The sequence below is a fragment of the Coffea arabica genome, chromosome 11c, assembly GCF_036785885.1.
Source record: "Coffea arabica cultivar ET-39 chromosome 11c, Coffea Arabica ET-39 HiFi, whole genome shotgun sequence".
NCBI lineage: Eukaryota > Viridiplantae > Streptophyta > Magnoliopsida > Gentianales > Rubiaceae > Coffea > Coffea arabica.
The window spans coordinates 562,244-580,377 of NC_092330.1; the positions used below are offsets into that span (position 1 = coordinate 562,244).

At 39.0% G+C, this 18,134-nt stretch overlaps 2 protein-coding genes across 7 annotated transcripts; both read left to right on the forward strand.

Moving 5' to 3' along the window:
• The first annotated feature begins 16 nt into the window (after positions 1–16).
• Positions 17–7,698, forward strand: LOC113716754 (probable galactinol--sucrose galactosyltransferase 2). The gene is made up of 14 exons (XM_027241175.2): positions 17–739; positions 1,151–1,392; positions 1,597–1,687; positions 1,953–2,001; positions 2,095–2,186; positions 2,595–2,702; positions 2,783–2,908; positions 3,130–3,540; positions 3,787–3,928; positions 4,019–4,086; positions 5,127–5,261; positions 5,347–5,558; positions 5,738–5,826; positions 5,916–7,698. Exons 1-14 carry the CDS (start codon positions 267–269, stop codon positions 6,195–6,197), a joined length of 2,520 nt encoding a protein of 839 aa, XP_027096976.1. The 5' UTR covers positions 17–266; the 3' UTR covers positions 6,198–7,698.
• A 277-nt stretch (positions 7,699–7,975) lies between these two features.
• On the forward strand, positions 7,976–17,137 carry LOC113716755 (uncharacterized). 6 transcript variants are annotated; one of them, XM_027241178.2, is made up of 11 exons: positions 7,976–8,122; positions 8,260–8,299; positions 8,742–8,791; positions 14,602–14,746; positions 14,848–15,118; positions 15,202–15,298; positions 15,401–15,525; positions 15,882–16,011; positions 16,356–16,476; positions 16,561–16,753; positions 16,863–17,137. In XM_027241178.2, exons 1-11 carry the CDS (start codon positions 8,085–8,087, stop codon positions 16,988–16,990), a joined length of 1,338 nt encoding a protein of 445 aa, XP_027096979.1. In that variant the 5' UTR covers positions 7,976–8,084; the 3' UTR covers positions 16,991–17,137. The 6 variants fall into 6 exon arrangements, 5 of the variants coding, with proteins under 5 accessions (XP_027096979.1, XP_027096980.1, XP_071926500.1 ...); XM_027241179.2 differs by having other exon boundaries at positions 16,866–17,137; XM_072070399.1 differs by having other exon boundaries at positions 14,944–15,118.
• Positions 17,138–18,134: the final 997 nt, after the last annotated feature.

The window sequence follows — 18,134 nt, forward strand, 5'->3', positions numbered from 1 at the left end:
GGTTGAGAAAGAAAAAGTGATGGTGTAGGGACAAAAATGTCCCAGAAAAGTGTGAGGACATGGCTGGCACAGTACAAGATACTGGGAGGGAGATGGGAAGCAGTTATAGTATATTACAGAAGCCAAAAGCAGTTGTATATATATATGGTGATATATATATACATATCATATGAGGAGGAGTCAAAACTTGCAAGGCTGATCCTACGTTTGATTTGTTGTATGAATCTGCCAGTGTACAGACATATATAGCAGTGTACGGTGTACCTATGACCTCCTCCTCCATGTTGACAATGACATGTCCATCTTCAACAACATTAACAGCAACAACTAGCAGAGCTAGAACTAGTCTGCTGCTGCAACTCAAATTGGGTTGTCATCATTGGTCTCCGTCCAGGTCCAGGTCGTGGACGTGTCTCAGATATGGACATGGATATATTGGAGGAGAAGGAGGAGGAGGCGGGTCTCTACTTGGTACGGCAGCCCGCCGGCACAATGTTAGCAAAAATCGGGCTGTGCGGGGAATCTCTATGTTCCTCAACACCAGACCAAAACCGGTGGTTAAGGATGGAGTTCTGAGCTTTGATGGGACGGAAGCACTCAAGGACATGCCCCATAACATTGTCATTAAGCCCTGGTACGACTCATCATCTGCAGCATTCTTGGGTGCTGCTTTCACTGATGAATCTGAATCCTCCTCCTCCTCCACTTCTCGACTTGTCTTCAAACTTGGAGTCATACGGTACTACCCTCCTCCTCCTCTATCGTCTCCTTGCACCCTTTCCATTTTTTTTTATTTTATTTTAAATCTAGTATAAGCATTCTTCTTGTAGATAGATGTGGGAACTCTCTGCTTTCTTTCTGTCATGTATGCATGAAGTCTAGGCATTGTGGGAAGAGGGTAGGAGCGATTTTCAGCACAACCGTTCAGGAAAGGATAATTGGAAAGCACATTAAACAATGACTAAAAGAAATCAGAATGTTCTGTTTAATCTCCACATTTTCTATTACTCCTATCTATCTTGGTCCGGAACATTGTTGTCAAAATTCTCTCTGATTTGATCCTTTCAGTTAAAATTACAAGTACCTGGCAGTTTTCTCGTCTGTAATTTGATTGCAATAATGTCTCAGATGTTTAGTTTGTTCCTGGCAGGGAAACCCGATTGTTGTGTTTGTTTAGATTCAAGATTTGGTGGTCCATTCCACGAGTAGGGAATTCAGCAAGTGACATTCCTGTTGAAACTCAAATGTTACTGCTGGAAGCTCCCCATGACCACTCAGCTTCTTCTGATGGAACCACTGCCTACATTCTCTTCTTGCCTTTGTTAGATGGTGAAACCAGAAGCAGCTTGCAGGGAAACTCTGCTGACGAGCTTCAAGTTTGTGTTGAAACTGGTTAACATTTATCTTCCCCCCCCCCCCCCCCCCCCCCCCAAAAAAAATATTATATGCCAATGCCTATTATTTGTAACAGATCATTCCTGCTCAGGACATTCATCTGTTCTACGACATCATCAAGACATCAACTTGATATGTTCTGCTGAGTGATACTCCTACATAACCTTCCCTCCTTAAACAAAATCCCACCTAATTTTGCAGGTGATCCTGCTTTACTTGCATCAGAGTCTACTAAAGCCGTGTTTGTTAACTACGGAGGCAATCCCTTTGATTTGATGAAAGAATCTATGAAGTAGGTGGGCCTCTGAGCATTCTATCTATATATATATATATTACTGGAATTGCCTGAAAAAACTTCAAAGCTTTCTTCGCTTTGTAGCTCATTAGCCAGAAAACTATACACTACTATCATGTATGCAATATAAGATGATGATTTCTAAGAAGAACGCCTTGCAAAATGTCTTTGATTTCCATTTTGACTTGGATTTTACCAACTTTAGTACCGTGCACAAAAGTATCCAAACTTTGATTCTGATTTTACTTACAAATACGCCCAGGATCCTGCAGAAGTACAGCAGAACATTTGCTCTGCGGGAGACCAAACAGGCAAGTGGCATTGTGGCCACACTGAGCAGTCTTGAGTTATATTGTTGAGATAACGCCTATTAAGAAATAAAAATCTCCTCTCTCTTACTTCAGATGCCTGGAATGCTAGATTGGTTTGGTTGGTGTACATGGGATGCATTCTACCATGATGTCAATCCTCAGGGAATCAAAGATGGGCTAAGCAGGTATATCTCCTCCAGTTTTACATATTCTGAGTGCTTTCCTTTTCAATTGATTCTTCCTTAAAACCTTGACTTATGGACAAGCTGACCATAAGCTGCTTGTTGTTTATTTTATTTAAACAGCAAATGATTTAGGTTTCTGTTGTATCCAAAAAAATACTGCCCTCGAAAATTTGTGAGATGAACAGCTCTATGTATTAGCAAGGGCTAGCTATAAAGACATCAGTATCACAAATGAGTTACTATTTTGGTCACCATGTTGAAAATTGTATCTAAGAATAGGAAAAAGGTTGAAGGATTAGCCTCACATTTCCAGTTTCTTTTTGTTCTATGTCTTTGTCTTCTTCCTCTTCCTTCTTCAAAATCAGTATTCTTCATACTCCCATCTCATATACTCTCAAACAAAATCAGCTTGTCAAAAGGTGGCACTCCTGCTAGATTTCTTATAATTGATGATGGGTGGCAAGACACGACCAATGAATTTCAGAAAGAAGAAGAGCCTTTTGTTGAAGGGTCACAGTAAGTCTCCTCATTCTATTCCTTGCAGTTCGGGGTTCATAATATATAGTTTTATGAAATTCTGTATATCGTCAATGCAGGTTCGGTGCCAGGTTAATGAGCATAAGAGAGAACATGAAGTTCCGGAAGGCATCAAGTGAGGCTTCCAGCGTCCCGAATAGTCTCAAGGAATTCATTTCAGATATAAAGAGTACTTTTGGCCTCAAGTAACTAGCCTCCCTTTCCCTTGCTTTCTGTTTTTTTCCTCTCTTTCTTGATCTAAATTAGCACAATAGAGGTTGAAACAAGCAAAAAAGGAAAGACTGATTCACTTCTTTCATCATAAACTCCGCCATCTACATGTATCTAAGTAATGGATCTCTGAGTCTATTGCTTATTTGAGTGTAGGATGAGTTTAGATTTCTTATGATCGTATCTTCTCGCCCAGGTATGTCTACGTATGGCATGCACTGATGGGATACTGGGGCGGGCTCCATTTAGATGCTCCAGGGACACAGAAGTATAATCCAACGCTGAAGTACCCAGTACAATCACCTGGAAATCTTGCACATAAAAGGGACATCGCTATGGACTCCATGGAAAAGTACGGCGTTGGCACCATTGATCCTGCCAGAATTTTTGAATTTTATGATGATCTACATAGATATCTTGCATCACAAGGAGTAGATGGAGTTAAGGTTGATGTGCAGAATATCCTCGAAACAGTAGCCACTGGTTCAGGAGGCCGGGTTTCGCTTACTAAACATTTCCAACAAGCCTTGGAGGAGTCCATTGCCAGGAACTTCCAAGATAATGGCATAATCTGCTGCATGGGTCAGAGTACAGATTCTATTTACAAGTAATAAACTCATTACCTGATGACATTCTTTGGACAATACTTTTTATGACTTAGGCTTAAGAATATGGTAAATCTTTCCTACACTAATGAGTAATTACAGGTACATTGTAAACTTTTGCTCTGAGATCACTAAGGATGAAGAGCTTATTTTCTTGGGCTGCAATCTTTAAACTGATGCTTGAAAGTCCATTTTCTTCTAGCTCTCCAACAGTTATTAACACTTTTGTTGCATTTGAACCGCTGCAGCTCAAAGAAAAGTGCCATCACGCGTGCATCTGATGATTATTACCCCAAGAATCCCAACACGCAAACACTCCACATAGCTGCTGTAGCTTATAACAGTATATTTTTTGGTGAAGTAGTTGTGCCAGATTGGGACATGTTCTATGTGAGAAGCTGTCACGCATTATCATTAATAAATTTCTTGCAAGTCTCAACTAAGGTTTGTGAGTTTAATTCTCTTACCAATGGCTTGCAGAGCCGCCATAATGCTGCCGAATATCACGCGGTTGCTCGAGCTGTTGGAGGATGTGGAGTTTATGTAAGGTAAAACTTCCTAATTCGGGGACACACAATCTGAAGCCCAAGAGATGAAGTATCCATGTGCTATCTGATATCATCTCAAGAAGAATGCCTTTTGAAATAGTACAATATGAAATCTAAATGTGATCTATAAAGCAATGTGTCCTTGAGATGATCTCTAATGATGAGTTTAATTTATAAGGTTAAACTGTTAAAATGCTAGGATCGGTGCAGCAAAAAAAGGAACCATGAAATTCGAATCCTTAAATTTGTTTTCTCGGATGACTAAATTGGCATGGTGCAGAGTCAGGCAGAAACTTATACTAGCATTATGCATATACATCTTCACTCGTCAAGGATCATATACTACAATAGGAACACAGAAAAGTATACTTCCCCTGGATCGAAGTCCATGTATTTTTTGAGCTTTAAATTCAGTTTAAGAGGATGACAGCAAGTAATAAAAATCATTGGGTATGTGCAACCAATTTTTGTCATCTGGCTTATACAGCTTCTGCTGTTTTGAACCAAAGGAAAAAACTCATTTCCACAGTTTAGAACTTTTGACATTTACTACAAGTTATCTAGTTTATCTGACTTCCTTTAAAGGAAGGTTTGTAGTGCAGTTGTTTAAAATCTTCAATTTGTGCTTTGCAAATTGCCTGGTATTGCATTGTCTTCAACTGAGATGATGGACAAGAATGACATTCTGAGATTGCAATAGCTATTTCTTCAACTTCACCTCTTAAACAGTGTCATGTAGTTTATAGCAGCCTCATCCATACACGCTGAGTGCTGATTTCTATCTTTCGAAACTTATGACTAATTTGCTGCAATGACTTCTAAAAACCAGCATAGTACCCTGGTCTGGAGTTTGATTCATGCATTAGATATCTAGATTTTCCTGCTAAATTATCTGCCTATGCTGACAAGAAATATAAAATTACAAAGTTCATTTTCGCACAGAAGCTAGTACCTTATCGTTCTTTAGTTTCCTAATTCATTTATATCTTTGAATTGTCTCGTTTTGAGCATAATCCTTTCTTTATCTTTGTTCTTGACAGTGATCAACCTGGTCAGCATGACTTCAACATACTACGAAGACTCGTGCTTCCTGATGGATCAGTGTTGAGAGCTAAGTACCCTGGGAGGCCTTCAAGGGATTGCCTATTTTGTGATCCAGTTATGGATGGGAAAAGGTAAAAGTTTCCATCAGTTTATTCGGATTTTTTAATCTGGAGGTATTTCAAATTCTGACTTGCCTGCATACCATTTAAATTCAAGCCTTCTGAAGATATGGAACCTTAACAAGTGTACTGGAGTGATTGGCATATTTAACTGCCAAGGAGCTGGTAGCTGGCCTGGTTTGGAAGACAGTCCTAAGATGAACAGTCCTGAGATATCAGGAAAAATCTCTCCATCTGACATTGACTATTTTGAGGAGGTTTCAGGAAAGTCATGGAAGGGAGATTGTGCAGTCTTCTCCTTCAAATCAGGTAATACAAATCTATTGAGTTAACAACTGTGGAAGTTCTTGGATGTTCAATTTTCTCAAATCACTATAGATAAAAAGGAAAACACGAATTACAGAAACCTTTCTTGACTTGTTACATATAATCTGGTGATAAAAATGAAACATCTATACAGTCTAGTGACATATTTAGTGCTGCTTCAGCATCACTCTTTCGACTTGCAAAGCATGGAAAGCTCGACATCACCTTAGGGACGTTGCAGTGTGACATCTTTACTGTTTCACCTATCAAGGTTCTGCCATCTTATCCCTGCTTCAGTTTCTCTCTTCTTCCTGTGGATGAATGTATCATCATGACCATGATTTTTTCTTTTTTGTTCAGGTTTATGGTAAGAAGGTTGAGTTTGCACCGATCGGTCTGATCAACATGTACAATTCTGGAGGGGCTACTGATGCAATTGAAGTCATTACCGAGTTTTCTGATTTTGGCATAAGAATCAAAGGAAGAGGTCCAGGTATTTTTGGAGCATATTCCAATCTGAAACCGAAGTCTTGCTCCCTGAATTTGATGGATGAGGGATTTGAATTTAGAACTGAAGATTGCCTTTTGACCATTCCCATTCCCAGCGGCACAGATATGTGGGAAGTTGCAGTTTACTATTAAGGCCTCAGAGTCCACCAGAATACCATCCCAGTTACAGAAATTATAGGAAACAGTAACCACTAGTGGTAAATTACAATTCATTTAGGGCTAAATGGGGTGGGGGATTCCCCCCCCCCCTCCGCCAGTTTAGAAACGGGGTGGAGGCAGGATATACTCCCCCACCCCGCCATCCACTAAAAAATATATATAATATTTAATTTAATTAGTTATAAACTTATAATAATGATATTATTAGTTATATGTATTATATAATGTCTATTAATATGTGTAATATAATTGATATTATCAATTATACTAATAATTATATATGTCTACTAATAGAAATTATTAATTAGTTATACTAAATTTACTAATACATTTATACTAAATTTCTAATTACACTTAATACAATAACACTTTTTTCTTAAAAAAAAAGCACAAGCACAATAATGAATTAGTGATTATATTGGTGCCAAAAGTGAAAATTTGACTACTTTAGTTGTATTTATTTCATCATATTGGATTGTATTCAAATAAATTTTGTTTGATTGTTTTTATGAGTTTCAATTATAAAATTACAATAAATAATAATTTGGTGATATGTTGATATTTTAGTACTTGATTATTTGTTAAAATTTAACTATAATAAAATTATATAACAAATTTTTATTAATTCTGCGGAAGCAGGGCGGGGCACGAAACTGGGGCGGGGGCGGGGTCCCTCGCCTCAACCGCGCCCCGTTGCCATCCTTAAGCACAGCAGCAGAGGAAAGCAGTTGCGAGTGCTGATCAAATTCTTTAAAGTGTACCATTGGAATGTTCATCAAGTATAGAATTCCATGTTGGTACGCTCCAATACAAAGTAAAAACCTGAAGAATTTGTTCGCTGTATGCGGCGACAGCTCTGTAGAGCCAAGAATCCAACAGCTTTTTAGTACATTGGAATGACTTACACATCTTGTTTGGATTGTAAGTTATTTGGGATTATTTGAAATATTTTTACTGTAGCACTTTTTGTGATGTGATGTATGTGAGATAAAAAGGTAATTGGAAAGATAAAAAGGTGTATTGGAAATTGTAATGATGATGTAAGTAAATAAACTGGATAAATAATGCACAATCCAAACAAACTTCTTGTCGTTGTCATCTTTTATGGATCATCATCAGCACACTCCAACTGAGAATGAGAAATTTCTTTGTCGTTGTCATCTTTTATGGATCATATGATCCAGCTAATGGTGTAGCAGGAGTAATAAAGAGGTAATAGTAATGGATCCAGGAAGAAAATTCATTCAGCAGAAATTGGAGAAAGTCCGTGACCAATCAGCCTTGCAATTTGGAGGCATTGGCTCGTTTGAATGCTTTCGCTTGGGCGTAGCATCTCTGTTTTAAGTTTTGACATCTGCATTGGTGGAGACAGATTGTCAAACTATGGTTGTTAACTTTGGAAGTATTTGTATATAAAGAGCTTTATATAAAGTGGGAATGGAGCTTGGGTTCTTCCTGGTCTTTCGTCCTCCAACTCCTGTGCAAATCACGTGGCCTGCATCCCATCATGCACTATTAGTCATGCGTCATCATGCAGTATCTATCTTCTATTTTTTCCCCCTCAATTCAGATTGGTTACTAACCATTATTTGCTTCTTTTTATTACCCCTGCTTCTTTTTATTTCCCTTTTTCTCTCCTCCTTTGAAATCAATATTTAGTACAGTTTTTTTTTCTTATTATACTGCTAATACAAATGCTGGATTAGTATACCAACTAAACAGACCATTAATAATCGCGCCATTAAAAGCAGACGCCTTCCTGTTCTCTACCATTGGTCGGCGAATTCCCCTCTCTGCATACGCAGCCAACAATCCATTAATTTTTATGGTCTCCATGCAAAAAAATGCACGTCTTCGGCCATGCTTTCCTGGGTTCTGGTGCATGCAAGAGAAGCCAGGTAATCATTCCAGTTTCTTTCCCTTGCATTTCAACTTCCTTTTCTTCTCCCTTTACTTCGTTTTGTACCTTGCTTCCACTTCTTCTTACTCGCGCTTTTCTTCTCCTCTGTTTCCTCCTACGCCTTTCTTCAATCAGTGTTCCTGCTATTTTTCTGCTGCTCGCTGTTACATCTGCTGTAAGTGCTGCTCCAGTTTCACTGTCCCTAATCCTGTACTAATCTTTATGTTTTTTCCTTTTGTTTTACTTTTTCCCCCCAATTCCTTCTACTTATCCTGCTAATCCTGCTTACAGCTTTATTCTGCCTGTCCATGCTATTATTATTCGCCTTGCATTTTTTTAACTGCTGTACACTTCTGTTTGTTCTACCGTTTTCACTTTCATTGCATTTTTCCCTCTTATTTTTTAGCTCACGGCTTAACTTTAGCTGCTACCCACCATTTTTTGCCCTCTGTTCCTTTTTTTGGTGTCGGCTTCGTGCTCGTACATTGTGTCTGCACTCTATGCATCGTTTGCTTTCTTGGTCATGTTCGTTTTTCCTTTTTTTGGTTATTGCTTCTACACTTTGCACTGTTGTGATGCTTATTGCTTTTTCCCCTGTCCACTCTTAAACCTTCCAGATTTTGCCAGCTGCAACCTGCTACTGCTTTCCCTTGTTTCAGCGGATAAGGTACTTACCATTCTTCCTGTAGTCCAGTCATTATCCTTGCTAATCCATTCATCTTTGTGCTTCTCCTTTTATCGACCAATGATTTGCTACTTTTCCCTCCATTTTTTTATATGCCCCGTTATCTTCTTTTCCTTTTACTTCCTGTCTAATGTACCTGCTCTGCGGTTGGAAATGCCTGTAAACCATTTATGTAGTTCTCTCGGCCGTCTCGTATCATATTGCATCATGGATAGAAATGCAAAACGCCGAAAACGTTATACAGAAATGCCCCCAGAAAGAAAGGGCAGCTAGCGCGCGTCGTTACACACAAATGCCGCAAGAAAAAAAAGATGATCTTTTACGCCGTCGCAGGGAGGCAAATGCTTCAAAGAAGAAAAACATTCCCCCTTCTGCCTCTGATTCTGCGCCAAACTCCGGCATTACTAACAGAAAACGTCTAGCTTCCACTCCTCAAACTCCATTACCTCCTGCAGGAACAGTCCTTAGCATTCCTGTTACTTCTGTGCACTCCGCTTCTAATCAGAGTACTGATCTTCTGAGTAGTGATGCGTTAGCAGGTAGAACTCCATATTCTTTAGGAGTTCAGTCAGAAAATGTGTTAGCGGGTGTTGAACTAATGCACCTTCTCAGCTCTACAGTTGCTCCGTTGGAAAGTGACCAGCATGCTTCCTCTTCTGTTGCCGCAAGTTCCATTCCGTCTGGTTTTCGACAAGGTAGCGCTTTACTTTAGTTTTCAGCTTTGCGGCCTTAGTGCCCTTTTCTCATTGTTTATTCCTATTTCTCTCTGCCATTTGTTATTTCAGATTGAACCGTTAAGCTTCTTCTTTTTCCCTCCTGCTTTGTTTTTAAAAATGCCTCCTGATTGTCTATCTGCCTGTTTTCCCTTCGTCATCTGCATTCGTTTTGCTCATCCCTTATAATTGTAATTGTCTTGCTAGATTCGCATTACTCCCTTCGCCATCCTAATTGTCTTGCTTTCTCCCTTAGCTACAAGCTGTCCCCATCTTCTTACTTTTTAAAAAAAATCTTACCTTGTTTTCACTCATAGGGAATGCATCTTGCTGTGACATTGTCACGGTATGCTCCTGTGTCTACAAAAAACATGCAGCTCAGTTTGCAGTCTAATTGTGTCCATTTAAATCTCTTATTATTGCCTTTTCACCTTTAGTTCTTGTCCAGCGTATCCATAAAACAGAGACATCAAAACTCTGCCCTTTGTTCCAGGTCAGCAGCGAATATCTAGGAAACCTATTCTCCCTCGCTTAGCCAGGATTCCAGATCATTCTTTGATTCTCCCTGATTCTCCAAATTGCCAGTATTGTGGAGCTATACGGTTCCATTTAGAACCTCCTAATTTCTGCTGTTCAAGGGGGGAAGTTTCACTGGTCACTGCAGCAATGCCTTATGATCTTCGTTGTCTCTTTATTGGCGACGATGAAGAATGTGACCATTTCAGGAAAAATGCTCGTACTTACAACAACAATGTTTCTTTCACTACTTTTGCTGCAAAGTATGATCCAGAATTGACGAAAAATAAGCATGGTGTTTATACGTTTCGTGTACAAGGCCAGGTTTATCACTTCCTCGATGGTTTGGTATCACATCGTCATAAACCATCGGGTATTCAGTTATACTTTTTTGATACCGATGAGGAGCTTGCAAGGAGACTTGATGCTTCCTCTCGGCTCCGCGCAGGCACTCTTAAATTGCTTATGCGCATTTTAGCTGGCAATCCCTATGCCAAATTTTTTAAAGATTTGCGTCATGTTCCTGATCTCGAGCGCCATAGAATTGTTCTTAATTGCAATCCTGCTCTTGATCAGCGTTTGTATAATCTTCCATCGGCTTCTCAAGTAGCCGCTATATGGACCGAGACTGATGATGAATCAGTTGATAAGTCAGTTCATATTCAGGTTTATAGTCACTCCGATCAGAGTCATATGATTAAGCATTACTATGCTTGCTATGACTCTTTACAATGTCCTTTATTATTTCCTCGTGGTGAATCTGGATGGCACCATGGAATCCAAAGGATTACGTGCGAAAATAGGAAAAGATCGCGTCCTGTTTGTGAAGCTGATATTGCTATTGATCCAGCATCTATCGGTAGTCCATCTGATTTGATTAATCTGGAACAAAGAGGCAAGTATAAACTTAGTTTCTTAGAGGCATGGTCATATTTTTCAAACATATTGTCTATTTCTCCATGTTGTTAATACGTAGTTCCATTTTGTTTCAGCCGCTGATCGTGGCAAGAAACAGAAAACTAACGTCACTGCTAGGGAATACTACTGTTATAGGTTTCAGATGAGACATGATGATGAGTCCATGTTGTTACATGCGCTAAGATTGTTGCAGCAGTATGTTGTTGATATCTACGTTAAGATAGAGACATCTAGGCTTGAATTCCACCGGAAAAAACAGAATACCATACGGACTGAAGCTCTTCAAGGAATAATGGATAGTGTCTCTTTAGGCCAAACGTTAGGTTCTAAAGTTGGCCGGCGAATATATTTACCAGCTTCGTTTCTTGGAGGCCCGCGGGATATGAGGCGTAGATATCTTGATGCAATGGCTCTGGTCCAGAAATATGGAAAACCTGACATTTTCTTGACCATGACATGCAATCCCCTGTGGCCAGAAATTAAGGCACATTTAAAGTACAAAGAGAAACCTCAGGACAGGCCTGATCTTTTAGCTAGAGTGTTCAGGGCAAAGTTTGAAATCCTGAAAACAGAGTTGGTTACAAAGAAATTATTTAGAGACGTTGCAGCATATGTTTATGTTATTGAATTCCAAAAAAGAGGCTTCCCTCATGCTCACCTACTGCTTACATTGAAACCGCAGTTTAAACCTCTTAATCCAGAGGCCTATGATAAAATTGTTTCTGCTGAACTGCCTGATCGTCAAGAACATCCTCATCTTTATTCTCTAGTTGTAAGGCACATGATTCATGGCCCTTGTGGAAAAATGAACAAAAACAGCCCTTGTATGAAAAACGGTGTTTGCAAAAGTCACTATCCAAAAGGGTATTCTAAACATACGACTCACGGCGAGGATAGCTATCCGAATTATCGTAGGCGAGACGATGGCAAGAAAATCCGAGTCAAAGGCTATGATTTGGATAATAGCTGGGTCATCCCGTATACTCCGTACTTGCTAGCTCTGATTGATTGTCACATCAATGTCGAAATCTGTTCGACCATCAAATTAGTCAAGTATTTATACAAATACATATTTAAAGGGCATGACCTTGTCAACTTCCACATCATAGCTGATGAAACACCTCAGGATATCGATGAGATCAAGGAATTTCAGCGAGGTCGTTGGGTTTCTCCTCCAGAAGCTTTGTGGCGGATTTATGCATTTCGCTTGAATGAAATGACCCCTGCTGTTTACAGTCTTCAGGTTCATCTTCCTGGTCACCAATATGTTTCCTTCAATCAGGATTCTGATCTTTCACAACTCTTAGAGAAAATTGACTTCTCCAGAACTATGTTAACTGAGTTCTTTAGAATGAACCGTGTAAACAAAAAAGCTCAGAGCCTCAGATGTTTGTATAGAGATTTTGCTCAGCACTTTGTGTGGACACCTGCTAAGAGAAAGTGGACAGAAAGAAGTAAGCATAAGGTTATTGGCAGGTTAGTCACTGTCAAACCAAGCGAAGGGGATAGGTATTATTTAAGACTTCTTCTCTCACATGTTCGCGCTCCTACATCCTTTGATGACTTGTTGACAGTTAATGGATGTAAAATGAATTCGTTTAGAGAGGCTGCTTTAGAGCTTGGCCTCTTAGAATCTAATTCCTATATTGAGGCAACACTTGAAGAAGCTGCTGGTTTTCAGATGCCTTCTTCGCTTAGATTTTTATTTGCTACTTTGCTTTTGCATTGTGCTCCAACAAATCCAAGTCTTTTGTGGGAAAAATTTGAAATGGAGCTTTCTAGAGACTTCGCACGAGCGCAGGTACAGACTCATTGTTCAGCTGCTGAAGTAAGGTGGAAAGTTCTATTTGATATTAACAAATCGCTCCAGCATATGGGAAGGCATATCAGTGAGTATAAGTTGGTTACAGATTCTATTACTCTCGGCTGTCATGAAAGCATGACCAAGGAAGTAGACAGTGAAATGAATATTGTGGTGTCGTCGGAAGATCTCTTGATAGCTTCTAAGTTAAATGCAGAGCAAAAACATGCTTATGATTTGATATTGCAGTCTGTTTTTTCGTCCAAAGGCCAGAGTTTTTTCATTGATGGTCCAGGGGGGACCGAAAAAACGTTTTTGTATCGCTCTCTTCTTGCGACACTTAGATCGCAGGGATATATTGCGATAGCTGTAGCAACTTCAGGGGTTGCAGCATCACTTCTTCCTGGAGGAAGGACTGCTCACTCCAGATTTAAAATTCCGTTGAACTTTTCCAGAAATAAAACGTGTCAGTTGAGCAAGCAGAGCAGCATGGCACAGTTAATCATTGAATGTAAGTTATTCTTGTGGGATGAAGCATCAATGGCAAAAAGAGACACTATTCAAGCATTTGACGAATTGTTGAAAGATCTAATGGAGACTAGCGATCCTTTTGGAGGTAAAGTTGTAGTTTTTGGGGGCGATTTTCGCCAAACTCTCCCCGTTATTCAAGGAGCTACCAAGGACCAGCTAATTCAGGCTAGCCTCTTGCATTCTTCATTATGGTCTAGTATGCACAAAATAAAGCTAAAACACAACATGAGGGCTGTCTTAGATCCTGCCTTTTCGCGATTCTTGCTCGCTGTTGGGGAAGGTGCAGAACCTGTTGATGCAGATAACCAGATTTGTTTACCAGGTCATATGGTTATACCATTCCACAATATAAAAGATTCTTTAGACAGGTCCTCTCCATTTCCTGTGCTTCATCGCACATTCCTATCCTTTTTCATCAGTATTACTTCGTTTATCTTTCACAGATTTCTAACAAAAAAATTTTTCGACCAGGCTGATAGCTTACAAGTTTCCAGATTTGAATCTCTACTCATCTAATCCGTATGAGATAATCAGTAGATGTATTTTAACCCAAAAAAACACCTCTGTTGAAGACATCAATGAAATGACGATTCAGAGGTTTCCTGGACAGCTTTTTACTTATACAAGCTCTGACCAAACTGTTGATCAGAGATTCCAGGCAGATTATGAGGACTTTTTGAATTCTCAAAATCCAAAGGGTCTTCCTCCACACAAGCTCATGCTAAAAGAAAGCTGTCCCTTAATCTTGCTCAGAAATCTAAATCCAGCTGAAGGATTGTGCAATGGCACAAGACTTATTTGTCGGCAGCTAAGACGGCACACTATCTGTGCTGAGATAGCTTTTGGTCAGTATAAAGGGAAAAATATTTTCATTCCCAGAATCCCATTGCAGACACCTGATAATGAAAAAAATGGGATTCCATTCATCAGAAGACAATTTCCAGTTCGCCTTTGTTTTGCAATGACAATTAACAAGGCTCAAGGCCAAACTCTTGACTATGTTGGTGTATATCTAAAGGAGCCCGTATTTTCTCATGGCCAACTATACGTTGCCTTGTCCAGAGCAAAGACTGCTGATGCAGTTAAAGTCCTCATACTTCCAGGAACTTTTGCTGAAATCAAAACTGACTGCAAAATAAGAAATATTGTGTTTGATGAAATATTGCAGTTGTCTAATTGATCACTTGCACTGTTCGTAGGTAGCTTGCACATTTAAATGTTTTTAGCTATTGTTTTCAGAACTTATACTTTGATTTTACCTTCCAAACTGAAATCCCTTGCTTATTTACTCTTATTATTGCTAACGAGTGCAGGATGTGCACTATATTATCTATCAATGATGTTGAGGTCGGTATGGAGAAATGGACAGCAAAGGTCACTGTCCAGGAGAAACAGCAAGTTACCTCATCAATTAGCACACCAACTAGAAAACAGAAGTTTATCTTCATTGATTCTGAGGTATTCAGTGCACTTGACCTTCTATTCTCAAAATCTTATGTGATAAACTTAGGACTTTAAACGCTGCTCATTTGTCGACCATCATAATATTTCTTTTCCAGGGATCAAAGGTTGAAGGCATCATATTTAATGCTGATATTGCTATAATGAGCCCTAGAATAGAGGTTTACAAAAAGTACCTCATCTCCAATGTTCAGGTCAAAAAAATCCCTGAAAACTTTAGAACCACTGAGCTAGCAATCCAATGGATAATCACCAGTCGAACAATTATTGAAGAGATTGTAGACGATGAGGATGTTATAGCTGCAAAGTTTACGTATACCAACTTTACAGACTTGGCACAGTACATGGACCGCAAGGACATTTCTGTTGGTCAGTAGCTTTCTTTTTAACCATACTGATGTACCTTGGTTATTATATGCTTTAAGTCTTATTTTTTGAGTTCCTCTCACTAGATATTATGGGAATTGTTATTGCTACTTTGGATGAAAAAACTGTCATCGTTAATTCAAAGGAAGCACGAGTCCAAAAACTGGTTCTTGTTAATGAAGAGTAAGGAATCTTTGCTTTTGTATACAATGACTATCTGGTGTTGCAGATTGCAGCCTTTTCCAAACAAAAAAAATAATAGTTCCTCTGTTTCAAATATGTCAGATTGCAGACACTTATGCTGTCTATGTGGAATGCTTTTATTGACAATGAAGGCTCCAAGATTATTTCGGAAATTCAGAACTATCCTGTTCTTATTGGAAGAAGGCTAAAGGTTCAAAATTATAATGGTGAGTATAACAGTTGCCGGTTACATGTTTTGCCATCTAACCTTTTCTATCTGTTCATTTTTTCAAATCACATGTTGCTTCCCCTTTTCTTTTTTTAAGGAGTGGCTCTTTCTACTTGATTTGATTCAGCAATTCTTGTGAATCCACCTGTCCAAGAAGCAAGGGAACTCAAGAACTGGTTCTGCTCTTATAGTTTTCAGTATTTGTTGCTTATGGACTTTATATACATTTTCTGTTTCTTGACAATCAGAGATACTTACGAGCTGGTGCCACTCTTTTATTTTTCAACCTCGAGTACGCAATAAAAAAATGCTCTTTTCCCTGCTTGGCTTACCATTTTAATATCCTATACACAGGGCAAGTAGAAATGCCAAATGCCTTGCAGACATTGTTGCAAAGAGAACATACACTCGATACAATCCTGATCTCTCTTTCCAAGCAGATCAAAAAATTACTGATATATCAAATATCAGCTCAAAACACAAGGTACTGTCTTGATTGCAGCATTATCAGTGGATTTCAGCCTTCAAATAGTTTGACTAATTCATATACTGGCTTTATTCTCAGAATGTGTGGGTGAAAGCATTATTCTCATTTGATCACATTTTCCAAAAATTTTGGTACATGGGGTGTGAAAAATGCTTCCACTCCACGTCTGCCGATTATGGTGTCTTGTTCATGTGTAATACTTGTAAACAAAAGCACAAGGCTGAACCAAGGTCTGACCATCATTACTTTATTTGTTTCTTATCATTTCTTCTGCTACTGCTCATTACATTATCATTTCTTTTCCTCTGTTGTGCCTTATATAAAACTTGCATATTTAATAGGTGTAAATTTGATGTTGACCTCTCTGATGACACCGGAACAGTCACAGCCACAATGTTTGGCGATTTAGCTGAGAAACTGCTAACGTTCACAACAAAAGAAGCAATGGAGCATTATTTTCAGGTTTGCTCTTACCATGCCGCGTCAGCACATATGCATGTGTATTTATGTATATGTATATAAATTCTTTTGTTTTGTCCATTGCAGAATATGGTGTTACCACTTGAGGTTCTGCATGAAGACCTAAAATCCAAGAAATTCCTTGCGTACATTAGACCTGTACAGGTTCCCTTGGCTAATGCAAAACAACGTTTCACAATGGTATACTACAAGGAAGCTTCTGATGAACAAGTTTCTGTTGCAAGCTCCAGTGAACAGGCCTTTACTTGTCCTTCATCAGGTTATAGCCTTTACTTAATCATCTTTGTTTCACATGTGCATGAATAGACATATTTGTTTTTCTATAGAAGAGGCATCTTACTGAATCAGGTATGGTTACTACTTTTCAGCAGGCGGAACGTCTTCTTCAAAAGCTAAAGTTTGTCTTCTTCAAAAATTTGACGAGTCAGATGAGCAGAGGCAATTAAGCTCTGAAGCTCTTCAGACCAGCCCCAAGAAAAAAGCTAGACAAGCTTAGAATTGTTTCCTTTCCAAGCAAACTATCTCTTTTCCTGCGTTGGCTCCTAGGTGCCTTTTTGTGTGGTGAAGGACACCAAGTCTCAACACTTTTTAGACCACTATCATGCTACTGATATGCCTAGCAAATGCTAAGGAATTTTCATGATTCTGAACTTTGTATTTCTACACACTCTTACGTTTTGCCTGTTAATTTGCATGCCTTTTGCAACTTAATTTGAAAACGCCATAATCTATAATGTTACCACATCAAGTACAATAATCGCTATAATCATCCTGTACCATTCATTTTGTTTGGAATTAGCATTGACTGCCAGCAGCAAAGAACGTTCCACTCTCCAGTGCATTTATCAAAGCTTTTACCTTTCCAATTCATTCCTTCTGGAACAATGTGCGATGACTTAACTGTTGGCTTCAAACATCAAACCACGCTGCATCTTTCCAAGACTGCCTTTTCTGCATCCATTACTGATCCTACAACTATTAGTTCAACCACTTTAAATAAATTCACTGGTTACCAGATACTCTTACAGGCCAATTAATGCTATCTGTTCATGTTATGAAGGCCCTATATATATATTTGCCAAGAACAACCTTCTAAAATATTCAGCCTCAGAAGCTAATTACACTTATAACAACCAAGTATGGAGTTCTCTGAAAGCGTTGGATCCTCCAGTCTTCTGCCAAATATTACCGGCAGCATGGAATGCTGCTTCTTCTTTAGGAGTAGAGGTTCTAAGCAGGTACTTTTGATTCTGTATAGTTTTTTTCCTCATGACATGTGCCTTCTTTAACGATAACCAAAGTTTTTCAAAATAATTAGATATTCCCTGCTCAATTTCTGCTGCTTCTAAGAAACCATCAACAGCGTACAATAACTATTCGAGAAGGCTATAGAACATGGACTATCAGCATTTTAGAAACTTGGTTTGGAGAAGGTTGGCAAGACTTCTGCGAGAATAATATCATCCATGAAGACGACACAATGTTCCTTCGACATTCCGGAAACTTGGTGTTCGACGTCCTCCATTACTCAGCAACAAAAATGCATGGGTACTTACCTTGGAGTCATCCACTACCCAGTTTGTTGGACGCTCCAGAACATGTTATCGCAAAAAGTTAGTTTTCTCATGCTTAAACACTTC

Bases quoted from the DNA above. Each gene is read 5' to 3' on its own strand.
- LOC113716754 (XM_027241175.2), top strand. From the start codon at position 267: ATGACCTCCTCCTCCATGTTGACAATGACATGTCCATCTTCAACAACA. The intron at 1,688-1,952 runs GTAGGTGGGCCT...AAATACGCCCAG, and splicing joins TTGATGAAAGAATCTATGAA to GATCCTGCAGAAGTACAGCA. The intron at 2,909-3,129 runs GTAACTAGCCTC...CTTCTCGCCCAG, and splicing joins AAGAGTACTTTTGGCCTCAA to GTATGTCTACGTATGGCATG.
- LOC113716755 (XM_027241178.2), top strand. From the start codon at position 8,085: ATGCTTTCCTGGGTTCTGGTGCATGCAAGAGAAGCCAG. The intron at 8,792-14,601 runs GTACTTACCATT...TAACGAGTGCAG, and splicing joins CCCTTGTTTCAGCGGATAAG to GATGTGCACTATATTATCTA. The intron at 15,119-15,201 runs GTCAGTAGCTTT...TCCTCTCACTAG, and splicing joins CCGCAAGGACATTTCTGTTG to ATATTATGGGAATTGTTATT.